This window comes from Athene cunicularia (assembly GCF_003259725.1).
Source record: "Athene cunicularia isolate RWA chromosome 6 unlocalized genomic scaffold, athCun1 chr6_part1, whole genome shotgun sequence".
NCBI classification, from domain to species: domain Eukaryota; kingdom Metazoa; phylum Chordata; class Aves; order Strigiformes; family Strigidae; genus Athene; species Athene cunicularia.
This window is the reverse complement of record NW_020799105.1, coordinates 1113911-1140912: the sequence shown is the minus strand read 5'-3', so window position 1 is coordinate 1140912 and position 27002 is coordinate 1113911. Positions and strand designations below refer to the sequence as shown.

The 27002-nt window shown below is 34.0% G+C and overlaps 1 protein-coding gene across 31 annotated transcripts in view; it reads right to left on the bottom strand.

Annotated features, from left to right (window-relative positions):
• Positions 1-27002, bottom strand: part of KCNMA1 (potassium calcium-activated channel subfamily M alpha 1) — a 529533-nt gene that overhangs the window by 156814 nt on the left and 345717 nt on the right. For 17 of the 31 annotated variants that reach the window (XM_026850996.1, XM_026850999.1, XM_026851000.1 and 14 more), the window contains exons 6-9: positions 15899-15974; positions 10649-10724; positions 8789-8959; positions 6974-7065 (exon numbers count right to left, since the gene is read on the bottom strand). In XM_026850996.1, coding sequence (XP_026706797.1) covers positions 6974-7065; positions 8789-8959; positions 10649-10724; positions 15899-15974 — 415 coding nt within the window. Of the gene's footprint in view, positions 1-6748; positions 6841-6973; positions 7066-8788; positions 8960-10648; positions 10725-15898; positions 15975-22613; positions 23145-27002 lie in introns of those variants that run through there. The other 14 variants (XM_026850995.1, XM_026850997.1, XM_026851001.1 and 11 more) reach the window with 2 other exon arrangements.

The window sequence follows — 27002 nt, the reverse complement described above, 5'->3', positions numbered from 1 at the left end:
TTCATCCTTTCATTTAGTCTTGATGGTAATATTCTCTAGAGTATTTCTGCTTTCATAAAAAATACCACAACTTTAAGCACAACATGACTATATCACTGTAAGACATAAGTGAATAATTTAGTATAAATAGAAGTAAAAACTGTTAAATGCATGGCATCCACAAGGAGACCATACTAGAAAGCTTACAACAAACTACAGGAGTAAACTACATCTCCAGCATTAGCATCTCAGTTGCAAACAGACCTTAACATACTGTTCTAAAACCTCCAAACCCCAGGCTTCCTTCTTGTAAAAATTTGTGCAGCAGATATCACACATACAAGACACCCTGTTACTCCTTTTGAATTCAATTGAAAATATCTTCCCTTAAATAAATTTCTCCCTACGTTCCCACCATTACTCGTTTTTAAATTGCCTTATGCATTTTTTAAATGCTCAATGAGTCAAAAAATAATTAAGTCATTTGTAAGGAATGCAGGAGACAGCAAAAGCTTTAAGATTTTTGAGCATTTCGTTCATGACCAGAGCCAATGCATTTTTTTTTATAGAAATCATCCCAAAATGTCATGACTAATTTTCTGCGACAGAATCTGAGTGAAAACAAAACCTCATAATTCATGAAAACTTGCTGATCAATTCACCACTTCTGCCATCTCACACTGCACTCCCTGGAATGTCCACACTTAAAGTCATGGCCTATATATTTTTCAGCATATGGTAGATCAGCAGATGTATAAACAAGATTCAGTCTTTCTTGGGTCAAAATTTGGACAGCAACAACTGCTATTTTGATGCCAAAGCCTTTTTTTTTTTTTTTTTAAGTTTAGGCAGAGAGAAGGAAAAGTTGAAATTTTAAAAATTTTAACTAGAAATATAAAATTAATGTTGTTATTGTAGGAATGGAACGTGATTTGAGACCTAGAATACATGTTTTTTTTAAAGTTGTAATAGTTATATGTCACTTCCCACATTTCCTTTCTTGCTTTCATGAGAATGGGTATAGTCTAATAAGCATGCAAAACTGGAAAAAAAAAAAAGAGTTTGTCCTGTTAGTTCTATCTATCAGTCTACTTAACACTCATCAGATTTTCTTTATCACTAAGGGAGACTTCAATTGAAACAGTGAGCTTAGTAGAATGGCTAGCAGATGGGAAATAAAGACACCCCTGGGGATCATAATGCAATCCATGTCACATTCTCTTATTACATTCTCATCCCACTGGAAAATAATATCTTACATATTGTATCAAATTATTTAATAGAATAATCTAATGTCACTTTCTTTGGAGTTATGCCTCTTATTACTGCAGCAAATGAGTTAAAAAAAAAAAAAAAAAAAAAATTAATCAAATTAAAATGTCTAATGAGTCCAAGATGGCCTGTCAACTTAAATTATCTGTTTGTCTTTCTGTTTACCATATCTATCTGTCTACAGTTTTTATTTTTCTCTGTGAAGTTTAGTTATTGAATCCCATGTTTCCTTCTGGAAGGAATCTCTAACAGATGATTATTCCTGTTGATATGTTGATGATTTGCTAATTTATGGCTTGTAAATTTAAGAAATCTGAAGAAATCTCTGGGAAGCAGAGCATATCATGAGAGAAGATAAACAAGACATTTTAATAGCTTATACAATAAAGAACTGTGATTTCAGTAAAATACAAGTTTTAATCTTTTATATTAACTACAGCAATGCCTCTGGATTTTTTTTTTTTTTTTAATATTTTGAAAATTTAACAAACATAAAAATATTTACTATTGGGACAAGATAAGCAGTTTTTATGTACACATAATAATAATAATCATCATCATCATCATCATCCCTCCCTGCCAATATCTTATTCATGTAAAACTGTATTCTACTTGCTGCTCTCAAAGAATTTCTGTTGGATTTGATAGCAGTTTTGCATGAAAAAAGGCAAAAAGAATTTAGTCCATGGAATTAAAAAGTCAATAATTCAATGTAAAGACTTAAAAATCATTAAATATTGATAGGGTGTAGGAAACCAGGTGCTGGTTTCAAAATTATTGAGAAAGATGGCTAAGTGGAAATATCTTTAACACTCAAGTTATATGCCATTTTAGTTTGTAAATGATGATAAAATGTCAAACAAACAAAAAAGCATAAAAATTCCCCTGCTTATATATATAAAATTATGGGTTTTTTCTAATCTGCAGAATTTTTATAAGACTGTAATTAAAGGTCATATTCTTTCCTTCTCCACCCATCTAGCTTTTATCTTCAGTTACACCTAGCTTTTATCTCTAGCATTTGCATCCAGTATTTTGTTATTACAAACTACTTCATATGTTCATAAGAATACTAGTTTGTCACTAATTTTCTTTATGAAATTATCTGAATATAATTTCTTTCAAGTATATGCTTTTGTTCGTTATTTCTTTGTGGTCTAGTAAGTTTCACAACATTTTTGTGAGAAATGTCCTATATAATGTTGCAGATGGTTTTCAGTGTGATAACATAATGCTTAGTGATGAAGAAATTAATGAGCCAATCTTCATTACAAATTTGTCTGCGTTTCTAAAGCATTTCTCATCTTCAGAAAGTACAAATTCGACTCAGTTAAATCTCACAAAAGCTCTGCCAGGTAGTCACTAGTTTATTAATGATAAAAATACACCAACTGTTCTGCAGAGAAAGTAAGTTGTGTTGCTGCCTAATTCTACAGAAATCAGCAGAACATTAGTTAGTATGTAAAGAATATGATGTGCAATAACTGTTTTGCACAAAGTACTTCCCAAAACTTAAAATCTTGTACTACAGAAATAATCCAGGGAAATGCACAGGAAGGAGACTGAATTGCTCATATGAATGAATAGTGAAACTATGTAGGACATAATGTGGAAAATATTGGAAGCCACACCACTGTTATCCCAAGATACCTCTTAGCAGTTTTAGAAAATATTTTTTTTACAGTTCTGATTGCTTCTCATGCCTGAATTTTATTTCCCAGTTACATATTAGGTTTTTATATATATCTCCACATTTATTTAATATCAACTAGTTACACGCTGGTCTTCTCTGTCTCATTTGTATTTAGTGGTGACTATAGCAAGAATCAACTGTTTGTTTTAGTATAACTAAACTAAGAAGGCCAGTTTTTCTTGTCGGCTGCCCATCTGATTCTGGTGTATCAGGGTACATAATAAAAACATTACAAAGTCTTCTGATGAGCTGATCTGAAACACTAGAAAACAGCTGTTTAGCAGTAATCTCTGCACCTATAGAGCAGATCTCATTGCTTACAAATATGAAATTCAAGACAAGGATTGTTACCTTTTTTTGGCAACTTCTAATTTTGTTTTGCACTAGGACACGAGGTAATGGCCTCAACCTGCACCAGTGAAGGTTTAGACTGGATATTAGGAAGCATTCCTTTACAGAACAGGTTGTTGGGTGTTGGAATGGGCTGCCCAGGGAGGTGGTGGAGTCCCCATCACAGGAGTTGTTTAAGAGTGGGGTTGACATAACACTGAGGGATATGGTGTAGTTGGGAATGGTCAGTGTTAGGTTAATGGTTGGACTGGATGGTCTTCATTGTCTTTTCCAACCTAGATGATTCTGTGATTCTGTAATTGTGCTAACATCATTACCCTACTCGTCATGAAATGTGTATGTTTGGTCTTGGTCACATTTTGTATAGATATATTGGGATGCATTTTGGTATCTATGCAACAGTGTGCACTGTTGTCTATTTAACAGATGAAACTTCAATCAAAGATGATAATAGAATTCCTGCTTTGTGTTCTAGGAGACCTTACAAGTCTCATTACAGAACTATATTACAAAGCAGAGACTATAAATTAAGTTTGAGATTCCCTGTGGACTTTTGTAACAAAACTACCTAGTATCTAGTAAATTTAACCAATGATAACTGCATACTGCCTACAAACTACTTCTGTTTTCAAACTCTGTATGTATGCATTTCACCTAAGAGAGAAGTAAGATTCCTTATTCCTGCAAAATGATTCCTATATATATAATTTGAGTCCTTTGGGGACTTTACTGGCTGAAAGGCGAAATTAAATGTGAGATCAAACTTGCTGGTGTGTTGGTTGCTTATCTTCTTTAGTAAGTGGCATTTGTAGAAATAATTTTTATGCATATATTCTAGATTCTTCAACAGTTACAATTCTATAGCAAGGCTCTCCTTAGTATTGAAGTGATGTAGTGAAATCTTCAAAACATACATAGTCATATGTTAATTTGCCACCTAATTATTTCATAATCATATAGAAGCATGTTATTCCACAGACATAGTTCGTGAGACAACATGTATAAACACATATATAAATGCAACAACATGGAGTCCATGTATTTATCTATTTTGAAGGAAAGTATACACATTTGCTATTTTAAGATCTGAAACTACCTCTTTCAAAAAAATATGGCTGCTTTCATTTTGTACATATATTTAATTTTATCTGGAAACTTTCTGACGTTAGGAATAGAACAACTGTAGTTTCTCATTATCTTTGCTGCCAGAATCTATGCTTGGTTGCTCAACTAAAGACCTTATATTGCTAATTACTACCACATGCCCATATCCCAAGCAAAGGAAAACTCATTGGTTCTGACAATCCATTCTCTCAACACTGAATTCCAAATGAAAACTTAAATTTTGGCCAAACATAACATTTCATCAATCTTGTTCTACTGACTGCAAAAGCAACATCAAACAAGGGGTGCTAATGGCTTTTTACTGTGCAGTTCCCAAGCTTACATTTTCTGATGAAAGACCCACATGAGCAAAGGACATCTTTAAACTACTTAGTAATTAATAATTGAACCAGAAAACAATGCATAAAGTAAATCAAACACTTTGTATGCTGATGACAGAGCTGAGTTTCAAATGACAAGTTACATGGGCAGTAGAGATCAGCAGAGAAAGCACTGACAACAGAGGGAGCTAAAGACAAACAGATAGTGCATACAAATAAAGTCAAAATAAAAGGTGAAAAAATAAAATTAAGCATGCCCCAAAGCTAGCAGAAGCCTGTAATCTGGAGGTGAGCTTTTCAGGATGTGGGGTTCTGGCTGAAGATCAGGTACAAGTTCAGAGACATCTGAGCAATGCTGGGTACTAGTGACAGTGTAGAAGGGGAAGACAACGTCTGTATGTAAAATAGTTTTTAATCATATTCCCTTCTCTTATAACTCTCTTGGAGCCTCAAAAACAGAGCTGTAAATTCTTTGTTTGAAAACCTTCTCTCTGAGAAACCAAGCTTAAATACAAATATGAAACTTAGTAGGCCTCTGTCACAAAGAAACATCCTGGGACATTAATGATACTACTCCAGATAGAGAAATAAATTAAGATATTTTGTTTAATTAATGCCAATAAATTAAGGCATTTATTGAATTATGCAAGTTTTCAACATTAATGGTTACAGTAAAAAACCCAACTTTGGACATTTGAGGTTATCTCAAAAAAATTATTGAAGTCTTCAATCCTGTCACCTAACTGCTTGAATATTATTGAACTTACAATAGTATAAGCTGTAACTAAAGAAATAAAAAAAAAAAAAAATTCTCTACCCAGTGATGTAAAACAGTACTCCAGAATCAGCTCTCTGGGATATTTACAGTCTTCCTACTCTACAGAGAGGAGAAACAAATTAATAAAATCATAACCCACATTTACAAAATAATGTATGTGGATGATTTGAAAGGAATAAAGAAAAAAATGTATTTTCTTAAAGTAAGGAGAGGGACAATTAATTACATGCATTGCTTGCAGTCCCTTCTTTATATTATATGGAAGGGATTCCATAAGACTAGGCTTTTAGGGCAAATATATTCCTACCAGTGAATGTCACAATGATATGTAATGAAACAAAAGATGTCAACACTGAAGGTGATATAGAGAAGAAACTACTATATCACCAAGTACATTTAGTGCATTAAAGGCTATATCCCAGCAGGTCTAGATGCTGGGATGCCAGAAAAAGCTGGTTTTAACATGGTCAAGAAAACAAGCAGGCTTTCAATAGAAATGTAATGAGCTAATGTGGTCTAATAAAATTTGCTAACAGATAACCTAAAAAATAGTATTTTTTTATGGACTTGTTTTTTTCCATACTTTATTGTTACTAGAGCCTACTACTTCCTGCTCTTTGGGTAGGTTCTATACACTGTGTCGAAGAGAATCACTTTAAAATCAATCTCTAGTCATAGATCCTAAAATCATGAGTGTTTGTGACATTCATATAAAGTCAGAAGGAGCTGCATGAGATCCGAATCTGCTGTCTTAAAAATGAGAATCATCACCTTCAGACTTATGACATAGTCTAATGGAATAACCTAATCAACATAAATCTCATGTTTGGCACTCCAGTAAACCCATTTTCTAAAGAACAGAGTTGTTTGAAAATCACGTGAATTGTCGTTGCCACTTATTTAAAAGATGACCACATGATAATCTGATGCCCCAAACTCTGAACTGTCAAATCAACCTTGTTCTAGAAGCTAACCGCATATACAATAGCCGTATTTTTTTTTACAAGATATGTCAGTGTAGTCTTAGTGGTATGCCGGTTCTCTTTAAGTAGGAAAAAAATGTTGTGACTTGTACCATAGCATAGCCCAGGTCTCTAATTATAGTGTGACAACTCTTCAGTGGTAACATCTGATGTCAAAGAACACAGCCTTATAAACTGTGAGTCAGCTGTTACCACCTTCAGTGGCTCTTTAAAGTCACACAACCACACCTGGTCTTTTTTGACTTACTTTCTGCCTCGGGTTGAGTTAAAAGTCCCGCCGTATTTCTTCCGATTAAGGATGAGAGCAGCAATTTCTGGCACGTAGCGAGCAAACATTGCCTACATGCATGAAACAAAAACACAAAAAAAAAAAAAAAAAAAAAAAAAAAAAAAAAAAAAAAAAAAAAAAGAAAATGGCATGCAGAGAGTGTTCTACTGCAGCAGAGGCAGCAGAGCCTCTTGGGATACTTACTTTCTTCCACTAACCGCACTATAGGAACCACCATATTTCTTGCGGTTTCCTATTAACTCTATGATTTCAGGGACGTAGCTGGCAAACATGGCCTAAGAAGAAGATAGGAGACAGAAGAAAAGACTAAAAAGAGAGGCCAAAGAAGGGGGAATGATGAATATTTTTAGAAGATATGTGTTTTTAAGATCTGAAAATGCAAAAGAATTAGATCTATGAAGTTATTTAAAAAGAAAATTTTAAAAATGTAAAAGTTCTTCTCAAAGAAAACAAGAGGGGTCAATGTAAAATTTGGTCTTGGAGAAGGTGCACACCTTATAAATTAAGAAAATTATCAAAAGAGGAAAAATAGGCATATTTTTCACAACAAAACAAGAACAAAATTAATTCAATCTGGTATCTAATAAAATACAGTTTTATGTCTAATTCTTCCTGAAGAGAGGAGGGAAAAAGACCTATACAACCTCTACTGCAAAAACCAAAACCAAGTATTATCATTACTGTTACATTTCTACTTTAAAAGAGATTTCTACTTTAAAAGAGACCCCATTATTAGGATTCAAAAAAAGATAAAACCAAGATGGAATCAGGGGTTATTCCTCTGTCAAGAACCAAAAATTCACACCACCACCCCCCCCAAAAAAAACTTTTCGAAAAGTTTGTTTTTTAAAGGATTAAAAAACTGGATTAATGTGATAGAATAAAGGTTTTGAGGAGAAAATAAAAATTGTTCTGCCATGTTTTGTCCAACAAACATCTTCCTTGTGGCTGGATACTTCGAAGAGCTACTGCCAGCTGACATGGTCTTTGCCTTTGTATGTCAAAAATACAGATGGGAATGCATATATTTATGGTCATATATATACTCATATATATGTATCTATGTGTGTCTCATATGACATTGATAACACCAGTTATATACATACCACCTCTGTAAGATGTATGTATATGTGAAATCAATATATGAGAGTAAAGTAACAATACATATGTATGTTTGCACACAATATATTGTGAGCTATCCATAAAGCACTTACCTCGCACAGTGCAACTATTAAAATAAACCTTGGTGGGTTAGAGAATAACATTGCAACAGGTCCTATAATATCACTAACACAGATAAATAATAGAAAAGTGGACATGAAACGATTAGTAACTTTAGTGCTATGTACATACAGGACAAAGAACATGAGAATTTGCTGATATAAAAGGATACTGGCTATGGCCATGTGATAAATTGTGAGTTAAAACTGTGCTACATGACATGAAAGGATGTTTGAAATTAAAGAGAATGTAGTTTGCCATCATCTGGATTAGGCAAGCTGCTCTTTAAGGCAGTCCAAAGCCACAGTGTTTGTTGGAATTCTGGGAAGGAACACAGAAGGGTGGGTAGTACTTCTGAAACCGCAAAGTGCCTTTAAGTATCAATAGTAGCCTCAAAAAAATGCACTACAGTCAGTCACTAGTAAGTAAAGGACTATAAATAACATTTAAAGTTGAAATATTAAGGCACTCCATGTATTCACATGGATTACTCATTTAAATAGATTAGAAAAATTCTGACTACTAAACTAACTTGATAAGCTTTGCCAAAATATTTATCTGTAGAAAAAAATGGCATGTATTAAAACATTTTAAAGTTTTATAATCAATTTTAAGTCAGTAAACCAGCTATTGTTATTTCTTTAATTACAGCATTGAGATATACAGGATCAAGTATTAAGGCAGCAATAATAATAATAATAATAATAATAATAATAATAATAATAATAATAATAATAATAATAATAATAATAATAATAATAATAATATAGTTTTTACCAATCCCCCAAGGATGAAAAAGACCATAAAAAGGCGACCAAGGGTTGTTTTTGCATAAACATCTCCATAGCCAACAGTGGACATTGTAACCATCAGTAAATAAACACATTCCCAATATGTTAGGGGTTGATTATTTTGGAAATTTTCCCATGGATCCCCTGAGTTCTCCACCTAAAATATACAAGAAAACATATAATGAATTAATAGAGTTGTGCCCTATTGATATATCTGTGTGTGTATGTATATAATTTGGCACATAATATAAACTCTGGATCCTTCTCTGTGATTTATTTTGAAAACTACAGAACCCAACCTTGTCCCAATTATAGCATTTTGCCAGTACACACAGCCTTGCCGCTCATACTATTTATGGAGAGTATCTTTTCCATTCACCACTAAATAATATAACTTATTATGGCAAGTAGGTAAATTCATTTTATAGCAATTTGTTCAGAACTTTTTCAGAGTGCATCTTACATGTAATGCAATTATACTTCTTAATGTTTTGTTTTAAAGCATTATGTAGCTATTAAAGGCATATTAGTGACATGTTAAGTTCAGTGATACATTATTACTTTTCCAAGAAGCCAGTTACTCTATGTGACAAAGTTATAAATTTATCAGAGGGAAAGGTGCATTCCCTCTAAAATTTGTTCCACAGTAAAAAGTGTGAAGTTTGAGGATTCCTACAGTAGAATAGAGAAATATATGCTGAAAAGTAAAAAAAACACAAACAAACAAAAAAAACCCCACACAATATCCAAGCCCTAAAAAATACATCCCCCCTCCCTCCTGCCGTAATTTTGTAAAGATTCTTTTCTATGTTGTTCAAAATTAGAAAAAGGTAATGTTTCTATGATGAAAATGTTATATTACCTCAGAAGAGTGTAAAAATGTGGTCATCCATGAATGAGAAGTATATCATAAATGAAAACATCCAAAATTTCAGTTTATCTTTATAAAAGTGAAAATTAAATTACTATCTGGTATAACAAGAATATAAACATTCTGAATTTGATCTATATAGCTGGATGCAGCTCAAGGTAATTCAGGTGAAGCCAATTAAATTGCTCTGGAGTAATAACACTATCATTAAATTAAAATATTAGTTCAAAACCATTTCTGAATAACTTACTACTAGCATCTTGAAATCTTCCTGATTCTAAGCTGATCATAAAATTTAAAGAACAAACACTTAATCATATGTCCCAAACAAATGAGTAAATGTTGAAAATGTTTAAAAGACACAGTTGACATCTACCTATCATATATGCGTATTTACATTTATGAAATCGTATGTACTTCTATACTATCTTATATTCTTCAGGTACTGCTAAGTGCCAAATAAAAATCTATTACAAAAATTTATGTTATCGATGACCGAGAGCTACATCAAACAATTTGAAATTTGAAAACAAAAGAGAAGGAAATAATCTCTAAAAAATTGCTACCAGAATGTTAGCAATCCTTTTACTTCTCGTGGAAATATAGAAGTGCTTTCTTCTGGCACAACCATTTATTTCCCAGGACCTCGGTGTCATTTCAGCTCTGCCAGCCCCTTCCAGGAAGCACGCTGGGTAGTTATTTAGGAAACATTGCCACCTACTGGTAAATTTGTAATCAGTCAAGATGTTGCATCAGTCTAAGTCTCATATTTTATTGCTAAGGTTAATGACTTACTATTCAGAATTAGTTTTGAGTAGAAGCCTAGATCTTGTGAAACTGTGATGTCTTTTTTAATTGTAAACTATAGATGTGTTAAGGGACTGTCCAGAGCAAGGCAATTTCAGGTAATAAAGTAGCTCATAGAGAAGATGATCTATGAGAAAAAGTCGATGAAGTATTTTCAAATACACTTACCAAATGTATGAACCCAGCTGCTGTCAGCCACGTGCTGATAAATATAGAGCACAGATTCACTAGCTTGATGGAATTACTGAAAATAAAGAAAATGCAACAACAAACAGGAACTTAGACTGGAATTCAGCACACATTTTTAATATGTACCTGTATACAACTACACACTTCAGACTGAAAGAGTCTGATGATGATTTCTGAGCAGAAGCAGTTCCTAAAAAACTTAATCAAAATCCTTCACAAAGTATTTATACTGTCTTTGCATAGTTCACACTTGCATAATTTAGATAGCTTGAAAGAAAAATTCCAATGCATTTGAGAGCAGAAAGACAAATGTGAACCTTAGCTACATCTGTACTCATAACCAAACAAATAGAAAGAAATAATGCTTTTTCACAAATAATTTTGTTGCTTCTCAGTACACTCACCTTCTCATTTTTCATTGCTATACACCTCAGCAATTAGTTACATGTAAATATTCTGGTACCCTGGGATACATCCATGCACGTCCAATGAATTAAACTAAACAATACCAATTAATATTAGCCACTGAACACTGCATTTACACAAATTAACTTCATTTTTTCAATTATTTCATTTTTCATATGCTGCTTCTATACTTATTGTGCTTTTGACCCCAGACCTGTGGAGGCTTTAAAAATTAACAGCAAGGGGATGTTTTTGTTGCATACTCACCACATATTAACGCTTGCATACATGAGCACAGGGCAAGACTATTTTCCTACAGTTATAGCAAACAATTAATGAACTATTGCAGCCAATCTGTAAATATCATGCTGTGAACAAATTATGATTCCCAAATCAAATAACAAAAAATAAGTATTTTACAGTTCCTGTGTGAAGTCTTAAGTAATTTTCACATTATTTTGTTTGCATGAACTCCTATGGCCTTCTTTGTGGGAATTCATATGGAGCCACAGTATTTCATATTTCACATACACACTGTCTAAAGAAACAAAAACAAAACCCCTGAAAACGTAACAAAAAACAATTGAAACCTGCCAGTCAAACTCTGAGTAGTATGTTCCCTATTGTAGCCAGAAGTGATTTTGAAGCTAGAACCTCACCCAGTTCAGCAGGAAAATACCATACTTAAAATCTTGTGGAAGAAATAGAAGTGAATCTCACTCCCTCTCTTCTTAAATAAACAACTATGATTTCAAAAGATAGGAAAGATATTCAATAAATACACAAAGAACTTAAGTCCCTGTATTACTATGTCTAAATAATCTTACCTATTCATGGAATTGTATTGGAAATAGCTCTCCTTTGTTTTTGAAAACACTTCTAAAGAACAATAATGCCTGTGAAAAATCACACACATCCCTAAAGCAATACATTCCAAAAGAATAAAAATAGAGAAAAATCACTATCAGTGTTAGCAGTAGTTGTTTTATAGTAGAATTAACTAATATTTCTGTTTATAGCTACTTTAAGGACAATGAAATGCATTATTTTCTAAACAAAGTTATGAACCTGGAAAATCAGACTAGCTCCATTAAAAATATTTTTAAGAGTTACAGTTAGTGAAGTGAGCATCTCCAGGTACTAGGAAAGAAATACAATTGGGTAATATGACAAATGCTGTAATGAATACTGTACTCAAAAATCAGATCATATACCAACAGTTCTGTAATTAATTAGTGTTCACCTACGTCAACACATACTCCCTATTTCTCTCTTAAGGTATGGCTGATTAGGGTTCATAGTTTGTTGGTGATAACAAGCACCCAGTCATAGCACAGGACCCTAACCAATAGGTTCCTAGATTAAACAACATCATAGAAATCATGCTGATGCAAAGCTCCATTATGAAGGGCTAAACATCACCTGTCACCTGAACTTAGAACAGGAGAGGCTCCTGATACAATGTGTCAGTTGGTCCACACATATCATTGTAATACAAGTAAATGACAGCAGCCATGAAGAGTAACTATTTACCTGACTTGTTTGGTACATTTTATTTTTGCTGATTTATTAAACATTGTACCTTATCCCTCCTCTATTAACTACTCTCTGTGTTTCTGCCAGAATCTAAATATAGATGAAAGATTAGTCACAAACATTTTCCTCCTCTTCAAGCTCTTTCCAACATCTGTGCAAAATCCCTTACTGTGAGCCCTGCTAAGCCTCTGTAGATTTGTTGAAAAATGTTAGAAAATCATGAAAGAGAGAAAATTTCAGCTGAACACCACACAATTCATTCTATTTCATACAACACAGTAACAGAAAACATTGAGTTCAATACATTTAATTTCAAATTAGAAAAAAAATAGATCCTTGGCAGACTATCATCTTTTATACACTGATATACATTTTTGCTTTGCCTTATCTATTAAAATATAATTAATAATTTTTCAGATATTCTAATAACTATCTAACACTCCCACACTAAGTTGCTAGTCTTCTCTCTGCCTCTATTTCTATGTTTAGCTTCTTCCTTCGATTTCCAGTGGTGTAGTGGCCCTTCTGCCCACTTTGTAAATAATGTACACTCCTTTAACCATCCTATCTAATCTAATTCTAGAAGTAATTTCGATTTATAGGTTAAACTTTCTTCTCTAGGGGGGAAAAGAAGAAAAGAAGGACAGAATTTCTTCTCTAATTGCATCAAGTATAAAAAATAAAGCAATGCCCTTTATTTATTTTGTCAGTAGTTAACTGTAATAACAAGTAATGCTAAGCACACTGAAATGCCTCTAGTCATATTAGTTTCATATTTTTTTCATATAAACACATATAGTCTCAAGCAGAGAACACTTCTAACTTCTGCAAAATTTTTAAATAATAAAAAGTGTTAGGATTTTTTCCTATGCTATCATTTCAGAGCTAGCAGTGAAATAATGAATTTGCTATCTCAGTTCAACAGTTCAAGTTCTGTCATTAATCCTTGGTCTTCATGTTCACAAACAAATTATGACGTTTAAACTGTCATTAAAACCTTAAATGTGCATTGCAAGAAATGCTAAAATTTCTTAACTCTAGAAGTTTTTTAACCATTCCTGAGCAAAACAACACTGTAGTAGCTGGTCAAAAGCAGTTCAGTGTAATAGTTTAAGGAAATAATAACAGTTTAAAGCCACTGTACATAACTGAAATCACTGCTTGAATTTAGGGAAGTAAATTTTATTTAATTAAAAATAAATTTATTGAGACTATTATTTTAACTGCTTTAACTCTTGCAAAAATATTAACGACTGTCCATTAAACACAAGTGTTCAGCACACTGTGGGTTTTGTTTTGTTTGTGGGTTTTTTTGAGAAAGATTAATAATGCAGAAATAGAAATTCTCAATTATTTTGGTACTGTAACAGAAAAAGCGTACCCACCGCTTGAACCATAGTTCTTGCTTGTAGTACTTAAGAACATGCTGAAAGTATGAAAATTCTCACTGAAGTTAGCACTAACAGTAACAAATGAATTCTCTATTTTTTTGCTTTCTAAAAGCTAAATTGATGTAAGACAATAAATAAAAGCCAAAGCACTCACATGGTCAAATGTATGTCACTCCTAACTAAAAAACTTCCCTAAAATAAATTACATTCTGTTCACTTGTTTTAATTTGACTCATCCACATTTTACAAAATTATTTTTTGTGAACATTGATAGTATCCAAATTATTTAGTTCATTTCAGGTCATTAAGTAAGATATAAAAGACAGCTGACGTCTTTCTATTGAAGAAATAGCAACAGGGAGAGACAGAAAAAATTAGTTTGAGGCACTGGCAGTTTTAAATAAATGGTGTTAGTGATGAATTGCTGGGGATTAATCAACTGAGTAAAATGAAATAGTCACATAAGGAAGCTCTGCTTTACAGCCTTTCTAATAATCAACATTTGAGGTTTACAGATATTTGAATATCTATATAAATAATCACAGAGATTAGGATATCTGATCTAAGAGTAAATTTTGCACCAGAGAAATGCTATTTAAATGAACAGGTCAATCTTGAAAAAGCCAATTCTGAATACACTGAATGTGATTAATGTAGCATCCCTTCATTTATGGTTCTGGAGGTTTACAAATCCACTGCTCCTGAAGGAACCTTTCCCCCTTATCCAAAATCATTTGAATTTATGGAACTTCTCCACTGACTGCCATTTCTTTTGGTGAGGTCGTTCTGAGTGGTAAATGCAAACTCCTCGTATATTCTCTGTTCCTGCACTAATTACTCTCCATTACCATTCTGGTAGTATTCTAAACTATTGGACTACATCTTCACTGCACATTCTTTGATGTCTTTATTTGACAAGAACAGGATTCCTTACACACACAGAGCTAAAGATAGATAGCATGGCAGTTTTACAGTAGAGAATTGTTTCAAGGTTAAGGGTTGAAGAAACAGCTGTCTACCCTGAGTGTGTACAAATCTCAAGGATCTATTGCCACATCACTACTAACTAAGATAACAAGTAAATGGAGTTACTTGCATATAAAGCCCTCACACATGCATTATCAACTGGTGGAAGAAGCATAGGATCTCAGAATGAAACTGAGTTTACAGTAATTATTGGAACTTGGGTTCAATACTTCAGGGACGTTTTAGGGAATGATGAAAGACAATGCATCTTCAACTGCGAGGCACGGGAAGGTTCCTTTTTATTTCCTTCAAAGTGATCTTTTGTTCAAAGTTGTGCTGCTTCTGCACAACTTTCATGTAGTAATAGCCCAAAGAATCAATGCAAGCCAGAATGTTTCTTGGGAGTATTTGAATTATTCTTTGAAATAAATGCTAATGATAGCGGACACAATATAAAGATAGCTCAGTGTAAAATCAATTTTTAATATGTTTTTGATGTGAAGATGGATTTTCAGTTCAAAAAACCTGAAATATAGCTGCAATTATTGTTTCTCAAAATGCTTTTAAACTGTATTCTGTTGAATGAATTTTGATTTCTGTTTTCCCAGGGCAGCAGAATATGGACTGAATATGTGGCAAGAAGCAATGTTTAATCAGCTCAGGGCTCTGTAATTTCTTCTGCTTTTAATTTATCAGCACACAGTCCTACTCAGATATTTCAAATGTCACAACACATCAACTAAAACCTACTGATCACAAAGCAAAAGATGCTGACACTGATAAATCATTCATCAGCAGAAAAAGGTTTGAAGAACAAGTAACAAGAGGTGTTTTCCAGAAGAGAAAATGATATATTACTAGGACTACAAACCTAAGACATTTATGTTCCATCACCCATGCAACTAACTCAGTATGTAAGAAAAGGTCTTACCTTGTTTTAAGGATATTCAGAAACTGCAAAATTTCTGAAAACTGTATCAGTCTAAGGGCTCTTAAAAATCTTAAACCTGCAGTTAAAAAAAAAAAAAAAAAAAAAAAAAAGAGTTCTAGTAAAGAATAATTGCAATTATAACATTTCACTTATAATGACAGTGATCAATTATATCAACAGAGGTAGCACACAAAATGTCAAATACCTTTGAAATGTTCTTCCATATCTAATGGTTCCAATATCCTATTTCCTTAATAGCTGAAATATCCTATCAGAAAGCCTTTTATGTAGTTTATGTAGGAAGCCATGGGAAGAGACATACAGGCTAAGGGGAAAAAACCTCACTGAGGTTCTATTGGTATTTCTAGTGCACATATGCTTCTCTTCCAGGTAAAGACACATACATATCTGAAATTCCTTGGTCCTCCAAGCTCCCACGTTACTTCATGAAAAATAAGAGATTATGGGCAATAAATCTTATAACCTGGGTAAAGTAGACTGTATATATATACCTGATTAAATTGGTATATCTTAATGATGTAAAATCTTTTATTGTAACAATGCTCCCTATCTCCACCCTAATTTCAAAAAACTCAAGTAGGAGAACAGAGAAACAATACATTCTCTCTCAAAAATTACAAATCTACTATAATTCTTTCCCTCAGACTATAACTATAGGAATAGATTGCACTTTGGCTATTAAAGAAGTAAATATTTTTACACAGAAATAGAACTTTTGTGTTGAAATCAGGTTGCTTGAATAGCAATTGCCAGACAACTACAAAGCCAGTGAGACACACACACACACACACACAAAGCATGTGAAAGAGAAAACACAGTAGAAGATTAAAGGTTTAAATTATTAAAAGAGATTTATGCTGATAGTAATAATTTGGCTGTAGATCTTTGGCATATGAATAAAAGTACATTGTGTATTATATACATGCACAGCTTATAAAATTAAAATAAGGCTTTAAGGATAACTTTTATTAGATAGTATAGCCAGGAGTTACATAAAAGTTGTGTAACATGGTAGTGTGAGTTAGATCCAGGGCAGCTTGTTCTCATACATCTTTTTTATTGACATTTATTTTTACCCAATTCCAGTGCTATAAACCATTTTTGTGAAAATCATTATGGATTAGGTTTTGCATTTACTACAGCCTACTATTTTAAAGAACTCCCGAGATTAAAGAAAAAAAAAAAAAAAAAAAAAAAAAAAAAAAAAAAAAAGCAGAGAGTTTGCCTGAACTATAAATAGAACTGGCTTGTAGTTGTAAAAGGTTACAATCACCTTGTAATTGCTGTATCTTGTCTAGGACATTACTTGTGGGGCTGCGTTTTATAAGTAAATTAATTATTACACAGAAAGGATCAAATTTTGATATTCAGAAGCCTCAGTGTATTACATACTTTGTGTGGTTCAACTATGAAGAACAAGTATGAAATTAAAATCATAGTATTTCTTATCATGATGGCAAATGAATTCTTTCCAGTATTCTACATTTTTCAAGCCCCAAACAGATCTGTTATTAGATTCCTATACAGGTAATTTTATATGATTTTCATAGAATCATAGAATAGTTTGGAAGTGATCTTTAATGGTCATCTATTCCAACCCCCCCTGCAATGAGCAGGGACATCTTCAACTATACCAGGTTGTTTAGAGCCCCATCCAGCCTGACCTTGAATGTTTCCAGGGATGGGGCATCTGCCACCTCCCTTGGCAACCTGTTCCAGTGTTTCACCACCTCCATTGTAAAAAATGTTTTCCTTGTATCTAGTCTAAATCTACCCTCTTTTAGTTTAAAAGCATTACCCCTTGTCCTTTTGCAATAGGCCCTGCTAAAAGGTTTGTCCACATCTTTTTTATAAGTCCAAGGTCTCCCCAGAGCCGCCTCTTCCACAGGCTGAACAGCCACAACTCTCTCAGCCTTTCTTCATGGGTGTTAAATCCCTCTGATAATTTTTCGGAACCTCCTCTGGAACTGCTCCAAGAGGTCCAAGTCTTTCCTGTGCTGAGGGCTCCAGAGGTGAACACAGTACTGCAGGTTAGGTTCAAAGGGGCAGAATAAACTCCCTCAATCTGCTGGCCATGCCTCTCTTGATGCAGTCCAGGATATGGTTGACCTTCTGGGCTGCAAGCATACATTGCCAGCTCATGTCCAACTTTTCATCCACCAGTAACCCCAAGTCCTTCTCTGCGGGGCTGCTCTCAATCCCTTCATCCTCCAACCTGTATTGATACCAAGGCTTGACTGAACTCGGGTACAGGACCTTACACTTGGTGTTGCTGAATCTCATGAGGTTCATACAGGCCTACTTCTCCAGCTTGTCCACATCCCTCTGGATGGCATCCTATCCCTCAGGGATGTCAATCACACCACTCCGCTTGGTGTCATCTTCAAACTTGTTGAGGGTGCACTAAATCTTAATGCTTATGTCATTGATGAAGATATTAAGCAGTACTGGTCCCAATATGAAGCCCTGAAGGACATCACTTGTTACTGATCTCCATCTGGACATTGAGCTATTGACCACTACCCTCTGGATGCAACCATCCAACCAATTCCTCATCCACTGAACAGTTCATTCATCAAATCCAATCTCTCCAATTTAGAAAGAAGGATGTGTGGGGGACTGTGTCAAAGGCCTTACAGAACTCGAGACAGACAACATCCATAGCTTTTCCATTGTCCACTGATGAGGTCATTCCATCACAGAAGGCCACTAGGTCAGTCAGGCAGGACTTGCCCTTGGTGAAGCCATGTTGGCTGTATCAAATCACCTCCCTGTCCTCCATGTGCCTTAGCATAGCTTCTAGGAGGATCTGTTCCATGATCCTCCCAGGCACAGAGGTGAGGCTGACAGGTTGGTAGTTTCCTGTATCCTCCATTCTACATTCCCTGTCACCAGCAACTTCACCTGACTGCCAAGAGATGGGTATTCCAGAATAGTGTAAAAAAAAGAACTCTGAAAAGTTTTGAACAAAACACATAAAAGGACTGGGACAATGTCAGGGCTGCAGCTGGTAGGTTTGAGTAACCTTGTTTCCAGGTACTCAGAGTATCCTGGTCTTGGGGACTGAGCATAGAAGCATCAGTCAGTTCAGTGTCTGCAAGTGAAACCCACTATGTCTGCAGTGTTTACTCCCCATAACACTATTAACACAAAGAGTCAATCAGCCAGAACAACTCCACTTAGTAGGGACAAATTACACTGTACAATGCACCAGTGAACACACTTTCCCAGTAGGTTATACCAGGGATACTTTGTGTGGTCTACTGGCAACACCACTAATACAAGCTGAACTGAAACAAGGGAGAAGTGGAATTCCCATTCCTGAATACTTATTTCTAAAGTTTGACTGTGAAAGAGGTAAGAGGCACAGTCTTTGAATGAATCTGTTTGGCACTCTACAACAATTAATAGCATTGACTGCTTGACCCTCTAGTAAACTATATTCATTTTGAAAGACTGAAGCTAATGCAGAAATTTCAGCCTTGTTCTTCGAATAGACTACAAAAAGCTGCTGCTGAAAATAAACTGTAAGCAGAAAACTCACATGAAATAAGTTTGCCCCTAAATGTATGATTATTTATAACACCTTTAGCTTAGCCAAGGGATGATGAATCAACTGAATAATTCCCAGAGGAAAAGTCGGCAAAGCACTTCATTCTGGTGCTGGTACTAATGACATGAAGAAGTGGGCTTGCAATCATACATGCATCTGTAAACTGATGGCACAGTAATCCTCACAGCAATAACCTTGTTGCAATAAGACTGTTGTGTCTAACTCAAGAGTTTAACTATTGACAAAGTGTAACAAAGTTGTTACCTCTTCCAGGCCCACCAACTCACCAAGAATAGAAATTTTTGCTATTTGTTTATGCATCACTAGCAAGCAAAATTCTCTAATAGAAGCACTAACAAAAATTCCCATTTTCCCAAAGCTGTCTCAGCTACATATACAAATGTACAATTTGTATATGTACAATATACAAATACTTCTCTCTATCCTTAGCAATATTTGGGAATGTATTTTATACATGTGGGGAAGAATAATTTCTTTTAATATGATATAACTACAAAACTTTTACATTTAAATGATATAATCAATAGATGAGATAGAGTAAGTTTCTTATGTATTACAGTAAAGTCTATTCTAATTTTGCACACTTCATAGGATCCTGCCTGCTAAAATTAATTGAAAACTGTTCAGGAAGTACTCGCTGTTTCATCACCATCGTGTCACTCAACTTTTTCTTGGCAAGAGGTTTTATATTGGAATTTTCTTATGGGATCTGACTAGAATAGGAAATCTTCTATATTACCAGCTATATTATAAAATCTTCTATATTACCGTTTATACAAAAAACAAGTACCAAAAGATTTAATTTACTGGAAAAACTCTCTAATCACGGGAAAATATACATATAAAATGAAGGGCCTTTTCAGTTTATCAGTCTTCTGATTTTAAATGGATGACTAAAGTATGCTTCTGAGCTGGAGTTTATTTCACCTGTAATACCCAGAACAAAACTAAAAGATTCAGAGATTTCTAGACCAGAAAAAACTTTTCTGATTATCAAACAGGATTCCTTTAGTAATATGAGACAAAGAGTATTATTCAATAGTTTCTGCATCTAGTACAGTAATTTAAGTTCTAGGTATGATGATTCAAATGAACCTCCAAGTATACCACAGGATTATTTTCTTACTGTGAAAGTATTTATTTAGCTACCTGCATTGCCTGTACAGCCAATAGACCATTTTCAAAGTTCACTGAAAATGTAAAATATAGGTGTAATATGTTCTATTATTTTTACTAGGTAATTTCCTGGATAACATGTGTGGTGTAATTTTATTTCAGATTCTGAGTGTTCAGCCTGGATCTGAAAACAAAACAAAACAAAACAAAACAAAACAAAACAATAACCACACAACAAAAAAAAACCCAAGAACTATGCCTCATTCCCAAAGATCAAATGCCTACTTCCTGAAATTCTGTATGCTGAATTTACACATGGAAATTTGACACATCCACATCTTTCAGGCCAATTTTGAAGGGTCACTAAGGGAGGCTAAATACTGTCAAAAAAACTGAAATCAGTCTCAAATATTACAGAAATCAATTATACATGCAACAGGAAACAATGTACTATGTTGAAATACAGAGCTAGATTAAAAAAGTATTTTTATTCATTTCACTACATACTTGTTTGGTTCTGTGAGGTGAGGTGCAAATACTTGCCAGCTATTGCTGACTCTTTACTATGGACCCAGTAAAATCGATGCTTTAGACTAGAATATAAACATGACTAGTTCACTACATGCCAGTAGCAGTTCAATTAGAGTAGAAAATTATTTTCTCTATACAGTTTATAGGAAAACAAACAGCATTATTTTAATCTTTATTTGACTTTACAGACTTAAATGTGCTGAAATATGGTATTTTCCTGACTATCAGAGAGTTTTGCAGTTTCTCTGCTGAACTGATGCTTTCCATTGGATTAGTCTACAGCAGCAATCAGGATTACCCGTAGGTTACAAACCCCCACAAAAAGAAATTTACTATTTTAAATCTATAAAGAGAAAGAGGAGGAAACCATAACTACACTTATTTGTCTTTAATGAGATTCTAAAAAATAGAAGGAATTAGGATATTTCTCCATTCAACATGACAGGTCAGTGCACTAGAACAACATCAAGTATTACATTATTTCTCATCACTGAGATACATAATCCCTTTCATATTGCCCTATATTGTTTTTTTCTTGCTTATTTATCAGTACCGTATCCAAAATACTGATATAAGGATTCAATATACAGAGATTCTATATACCATTTTTATTCCTGACAAAACATTCACCCATTCAGCAGAATGGTATCTTCATCAAACCTATCAATGGCTATTTCTACCCTGTATTTCATTAAGACCATATGGTTTACTGAAGACTGAACAAACCAGAATCCATATTTAGGAAAGCAGAACCTTTTCTGAGACACACATTACAGAGGGGTAATTTTTAGGATGAAGAAATAATCCTATCTTGAATGCCTTCACACACTGCAGTTGAGTAATCTGAGATTCCACTCCCTGTAAATAGGTTTGAAAATGAAAGCTCAAACAATGAGACAAGAAGAAATAGCATGGGCAGAAAAGACTCTGCCATTTTTGGAAGCAACACAGCCAAAATATTTTGATATCTTTCCCTGCTTCTGTTATGCATGTGTACAAGGGAAAACTATCCACAGCATGAAAAAATCAATACCCTATGAACCAGGACAGTAAAACTGCATCAAGTTCAGAATCTACATAAATTGTATACTAATTGTATTCAAACAATGCTGTATCAAAGACTTGTTAATAAATCTCTCTGCTGCACATGCCTTTAACTTACTTTTACACCAGTTAAAATAATAACAGCAGTTTATAAATAATTTCTTAATAATTTCACCATTGCAGAATATTACATTACATCCTTCAATAAAGACTGGATTACTTGACTCCAGGTGAATAATGAATGTGATACTAGCACATTACATCATTTGAGTTTGGGGAGAAATTTTTCCTACAAAGCAACTGAAATACTGTAGTGCCATTTTGAAGTTGAAAAATTTAATATAATATCTTTTTTAAAGAGAATATCACTAGCATCAGAGACAGAGTCACAAACAACAGTTCTGAAGAAAAAGTTTAGAGAGACCTTACCCCAGTATGAGCCAACCCTATAACAAGACACCAAGGAGTTTCGAAAAGTATGTTGTTGTTCTTTTTCAGGGATATTATGTCCAGCTTTGACACGATACCCATTTTGGAACAATTCTCCAAGAGATTTTTTACGTCTTCTAGTACTTTTATAAGTTTCTGTACGCGTGCCCCCAGAAGTGTTGTGGTAGACTAAAATCTTGCTGGAAATCATGACTATTTATCTTCAGCTTCAGGAGAACTGCATGTAAGTCCAGTCTTCAATCACAACATCCACCAATAGTGAAGACAGTCATATATTTACCCTTGTTTCTGCTAATTCAGTATCAAGATGAAGAGACAGCTTCAGAGTTCTTTCTTTAACAGAACTTCTCTTTGGAAGCAAATGTATTTAACTGGACACAGGACGATGCAAAGTTCACCTTTACATGTTGTTAACAAAAGATAATTCAGTATAATCTAGTCCAGAATTATTTCAAATACAAAACTCAGCCTCACAAAACAGACTAAGAGTATCACAAACTGGACAGACAAAACGAATAATAGAAGCAGGCAGGCAGTACAGATGTTCCTCTGATCCGTGATGTATTAAAGCTTAAAAGCCATCTTCTATCCGGATATTACCATATAAGCTTCTTTCAGATACACCAAAGAACCACACTCATCGATCCAAAACCCACAAATATGATGCCGTTCACTTAGAATGAACAGGTACTCTCATAAAGAATATAGTTCTCATAGCTCATGAACATAAAAGAAATTGTTTATTGTTGTATTATTTTCTTTGGCAACTTTACATATCTCTCTTCTCGATAAAGCTAGTATGCAGAAGGTAGAGGTTACATAATCAGCAAACTCTCACTGGATTTATCCCAGATGAAATTAAAAAACCCAAATAAACACAACTCTTTATCTAATCCCAGTTAATGACAGCTATATTACTGCAGGAAAAAAAAAAACAACAATTTTGCCATCAAGCAAGAGTACAAAGAATAGAGTACATTAGTTCTTTCAAGCAGACTGGCTCTGCGAATACTCATAAATCTGAATTGTTGTTCAGTCAGCTACCATCTCATTCAAATAGTAAAAGCTCTTTAAAATAAAATGTGTGAGATATTACCTTCCATGATATATGATATGCTTTCTTAGTCAACTTTCCTGCTTTGAGCATAACATACAAATTTCATCTGAAAAGCTATCTTCATTTCGAGGAATATGCTTATCATTCCTATTTTCTGTCCCCAGAGGAGCTACAAAGATGTATATGCCAAAAATATATCACTGCCATCTGGAGTACAATGCAAAGCAGATAAAATTAGACCGCACCATGTGCTTATAGGAACTGCACAGGATCTCAAAGCATTTTGGAAATGTTATTAAAGGCTGACAATACTAAAAAAAGAAATGGGGAGAACACACTAATTTCTGTATTTCAAGTAATATGCAGTGAGTAAATCAAAGGCGAACCACTTCTGTGATTCCTTTACACTGTAACCTTTACACTATGTTCTTACAAACAACCTTTGTCAATGTTCCCACTGGTCACAGTAGTAAAGTTCCACTAAGTCTAGTGATTCTTTACATATGCATGCAGACATATATATGTATCTGTGAGCACCTGAATCACTCCTCTCAAATAGGAAAGGTTTGAACCAGGTAGTACTTATCTATGTTACTAATGAAATCTTGTACAGCTCAAACTGAAAGAATACTCTATTTACTTTTTACCATATAAGGCATACTGTTTTTCTTTCTTTTTGTATTTCATCTTGAAAAGTATTACAATCCTGTTATTATCTAATTTTAAACCGATCATTAGCGTACTTTGTATCTAGTGCAGCAAATGTTTGGGTGTAGAATCCATTTACCTTGCCAGTCTGGAACATCTCTAAAAGAAAAGAGTACCCAAGTTAAAAATAGAAAGAGCCAAGCTGTTTAGTTTATGTAACCTATATTTTGGTTTTAGTAATTTGACAGTATTTCTTTAACCATCTCAGCGCTCTGGCATAGCCAGATGTTTATCAATTTTCTCCCTTTTTCTGTCAGTGCACCGCTAAATCTGCTGCATACATCAAAATCTTAAAACATGTATTAAAAGATGAAAGATGGAAATAAATCATGAATAAATCTGTTCTACAAGTAAAAAAATATGAACCTAAATTTCACCAGCAGCAGGATGATGACATATTGTGCTGAGAAGCACTATTCAGCACCAGAGAGCCACACAAAGATGTTTGCATTACTTTCCTGTGAAGACATTTCTGCTTTCCAATGGAATGGAATTTTGTTCTACAATCTGATTACATAAGTCAGCTTACCGTTTTCAGTGAGAGTACAGTTCTCTGTTACCTATATTATGTATTACTAGGGCAATTTTTTCATATTAAATGTAAAATTAGATTACAGAAAATTATTCTCTATAGGCTTTTTTTTTTTTTTTCCTTCGGTTGTCAAGAAAACTGCCTTTTAGTTATCACATCATCTAGCTCAGATGACCACCCGAATGAAGTCTAATTAAGCAGATGAAGATGGTGCCATTAGGAAAATAGCACTGTTTCCAGTATTTATGTACTTTTTCGTCTCCCTGTGAAGGACACAGTTGACACTCCTGGTCTGAGGCAGACTTAAAACTCCCAAATTCCATGTTATTAGAAACACCAGAGATGCGTGCAGTCTTTTCTGAAGTATTTACTTCAAAGTAATCAACATTAATTATGTTCTAAGAAGCTCTAGGATGACTTGCTAGAACTTACTGTACCTTCAATGAACCCAAACTATTTAAAGTATGTTACGAGTGAAGTTTCCTGTATTTTTAATAAAAGTATATCCTTGCAGTGTATCATTCAATGACCCTTCCTGAACTCACCATAAAAATGGATTGCTATACTTATGCAAGCATTGCTACAATTAAATGACAACTTGCTTTCAAAGTCCATCCAAATGTGAAACTATTAATCTCACATATACAGGAGAAGAAAGCAAGAAAGCTCTCTGCATCTGCACTTTACCTTTGGCTATGCAGAAACTTGGTGCTTGCTGTATCAACTTCCAAGAGAAGTCTTGAATAGATCTTTGACATAGACAACAAATACTGGGTAGAAGCCAGCATCAAATTATTGTCCTCTAAAGCACAGGTTAGACAGGGATGACTGATTTGCTGTGGTTCTGTAGGATACTATCTACTTACAGTTGTGCCCAAAAGCACAATCTAGAAAAAACATCAAACACAAGGAAACCTGCCAATGAGAAATCTGCTGTAGAGAAAAATAATTTTGTTATATTTGGTGACCATTCTCTCCTTGAAAATTACTTTTTAATTTATTTTACAGTAAGGCAACACAGAAGGTTCCACATGTTATCTTTCATCTCTTTCAGGTTGCTACTTGTGAAACTACAGTGTAAAAGTCATTGTATTACAAGAAGTAACCTGTAAGATTTTCATTCGTCCTATTTCAAAAAGGGTAAAGTATAAAAAAAAATAACCTGGTGTGTCTGAATATAAGAACTATACAAGCTGGTCAACAATGACTTTTTGGTACAGCTTTGTGGCATTGCCTACAGGTTCTGACAAATCTAGAACAATCTAATATTCGTTCTGCCAAGCACTTACTGCTCATTAATCTCACTAAATTATTTAGAAGGTAAATTTAAAATCCAAACGTGTTCCTGAAGAAATACATGTAGTTGCATTATTTAATCTCCCGGTCTCAAAGTCTAAAGATACTAAACCATGTTCAGAAAGCTCGGCACTAGCAATATCAAAAAAAGTCACTAGGTATGTAAACATTTAACTTTGCTGCTTTATACCACTTCAGGCAATGACTATGTCATAGTTCAAAAGACAAGCAGAGATATATTCAGTAGAGAATGAATAGCAGATCTTTACATAAATTCAGACTGTACTGTCTTGTAAGCATCGTATTTTATAAAGGAAGTATTATCCCACCAAACTGGTGGTGGTGTCATTTTTAATGAAAGGCTGAAAACATGAAAGGAAAGATAAACATTATTCATACATACCTCATGGAAGAAAGAGCTAGGGAGAAAACAAATTTATTAATCTCTCATTTTTCTATTTTCTCTACCTTACAGTTGTGTAATCCTTTCTAGATACTGAAGTCCATATTTTAAAGGATGTAAAATATGCCTTAATTCTTTGATTTTTGGAGAACAAAATAATTGGACACTTTACTGATGATGCTACTACAGTCAAGATGACCCTTGAAATAAAAGGTTACACCTCAGCAATCTAACCTTGCAGAGAGGTGGCACTGAAGGCTGGAAACTTGGAATTTGTTTTTTAAAGTGCTGTTACAAGTCAATATACTTGCTGAAGAATGACAAGTTGGCATCTTGTATAATTTTCCCTGGCATTCATCAGGAACAAATTGC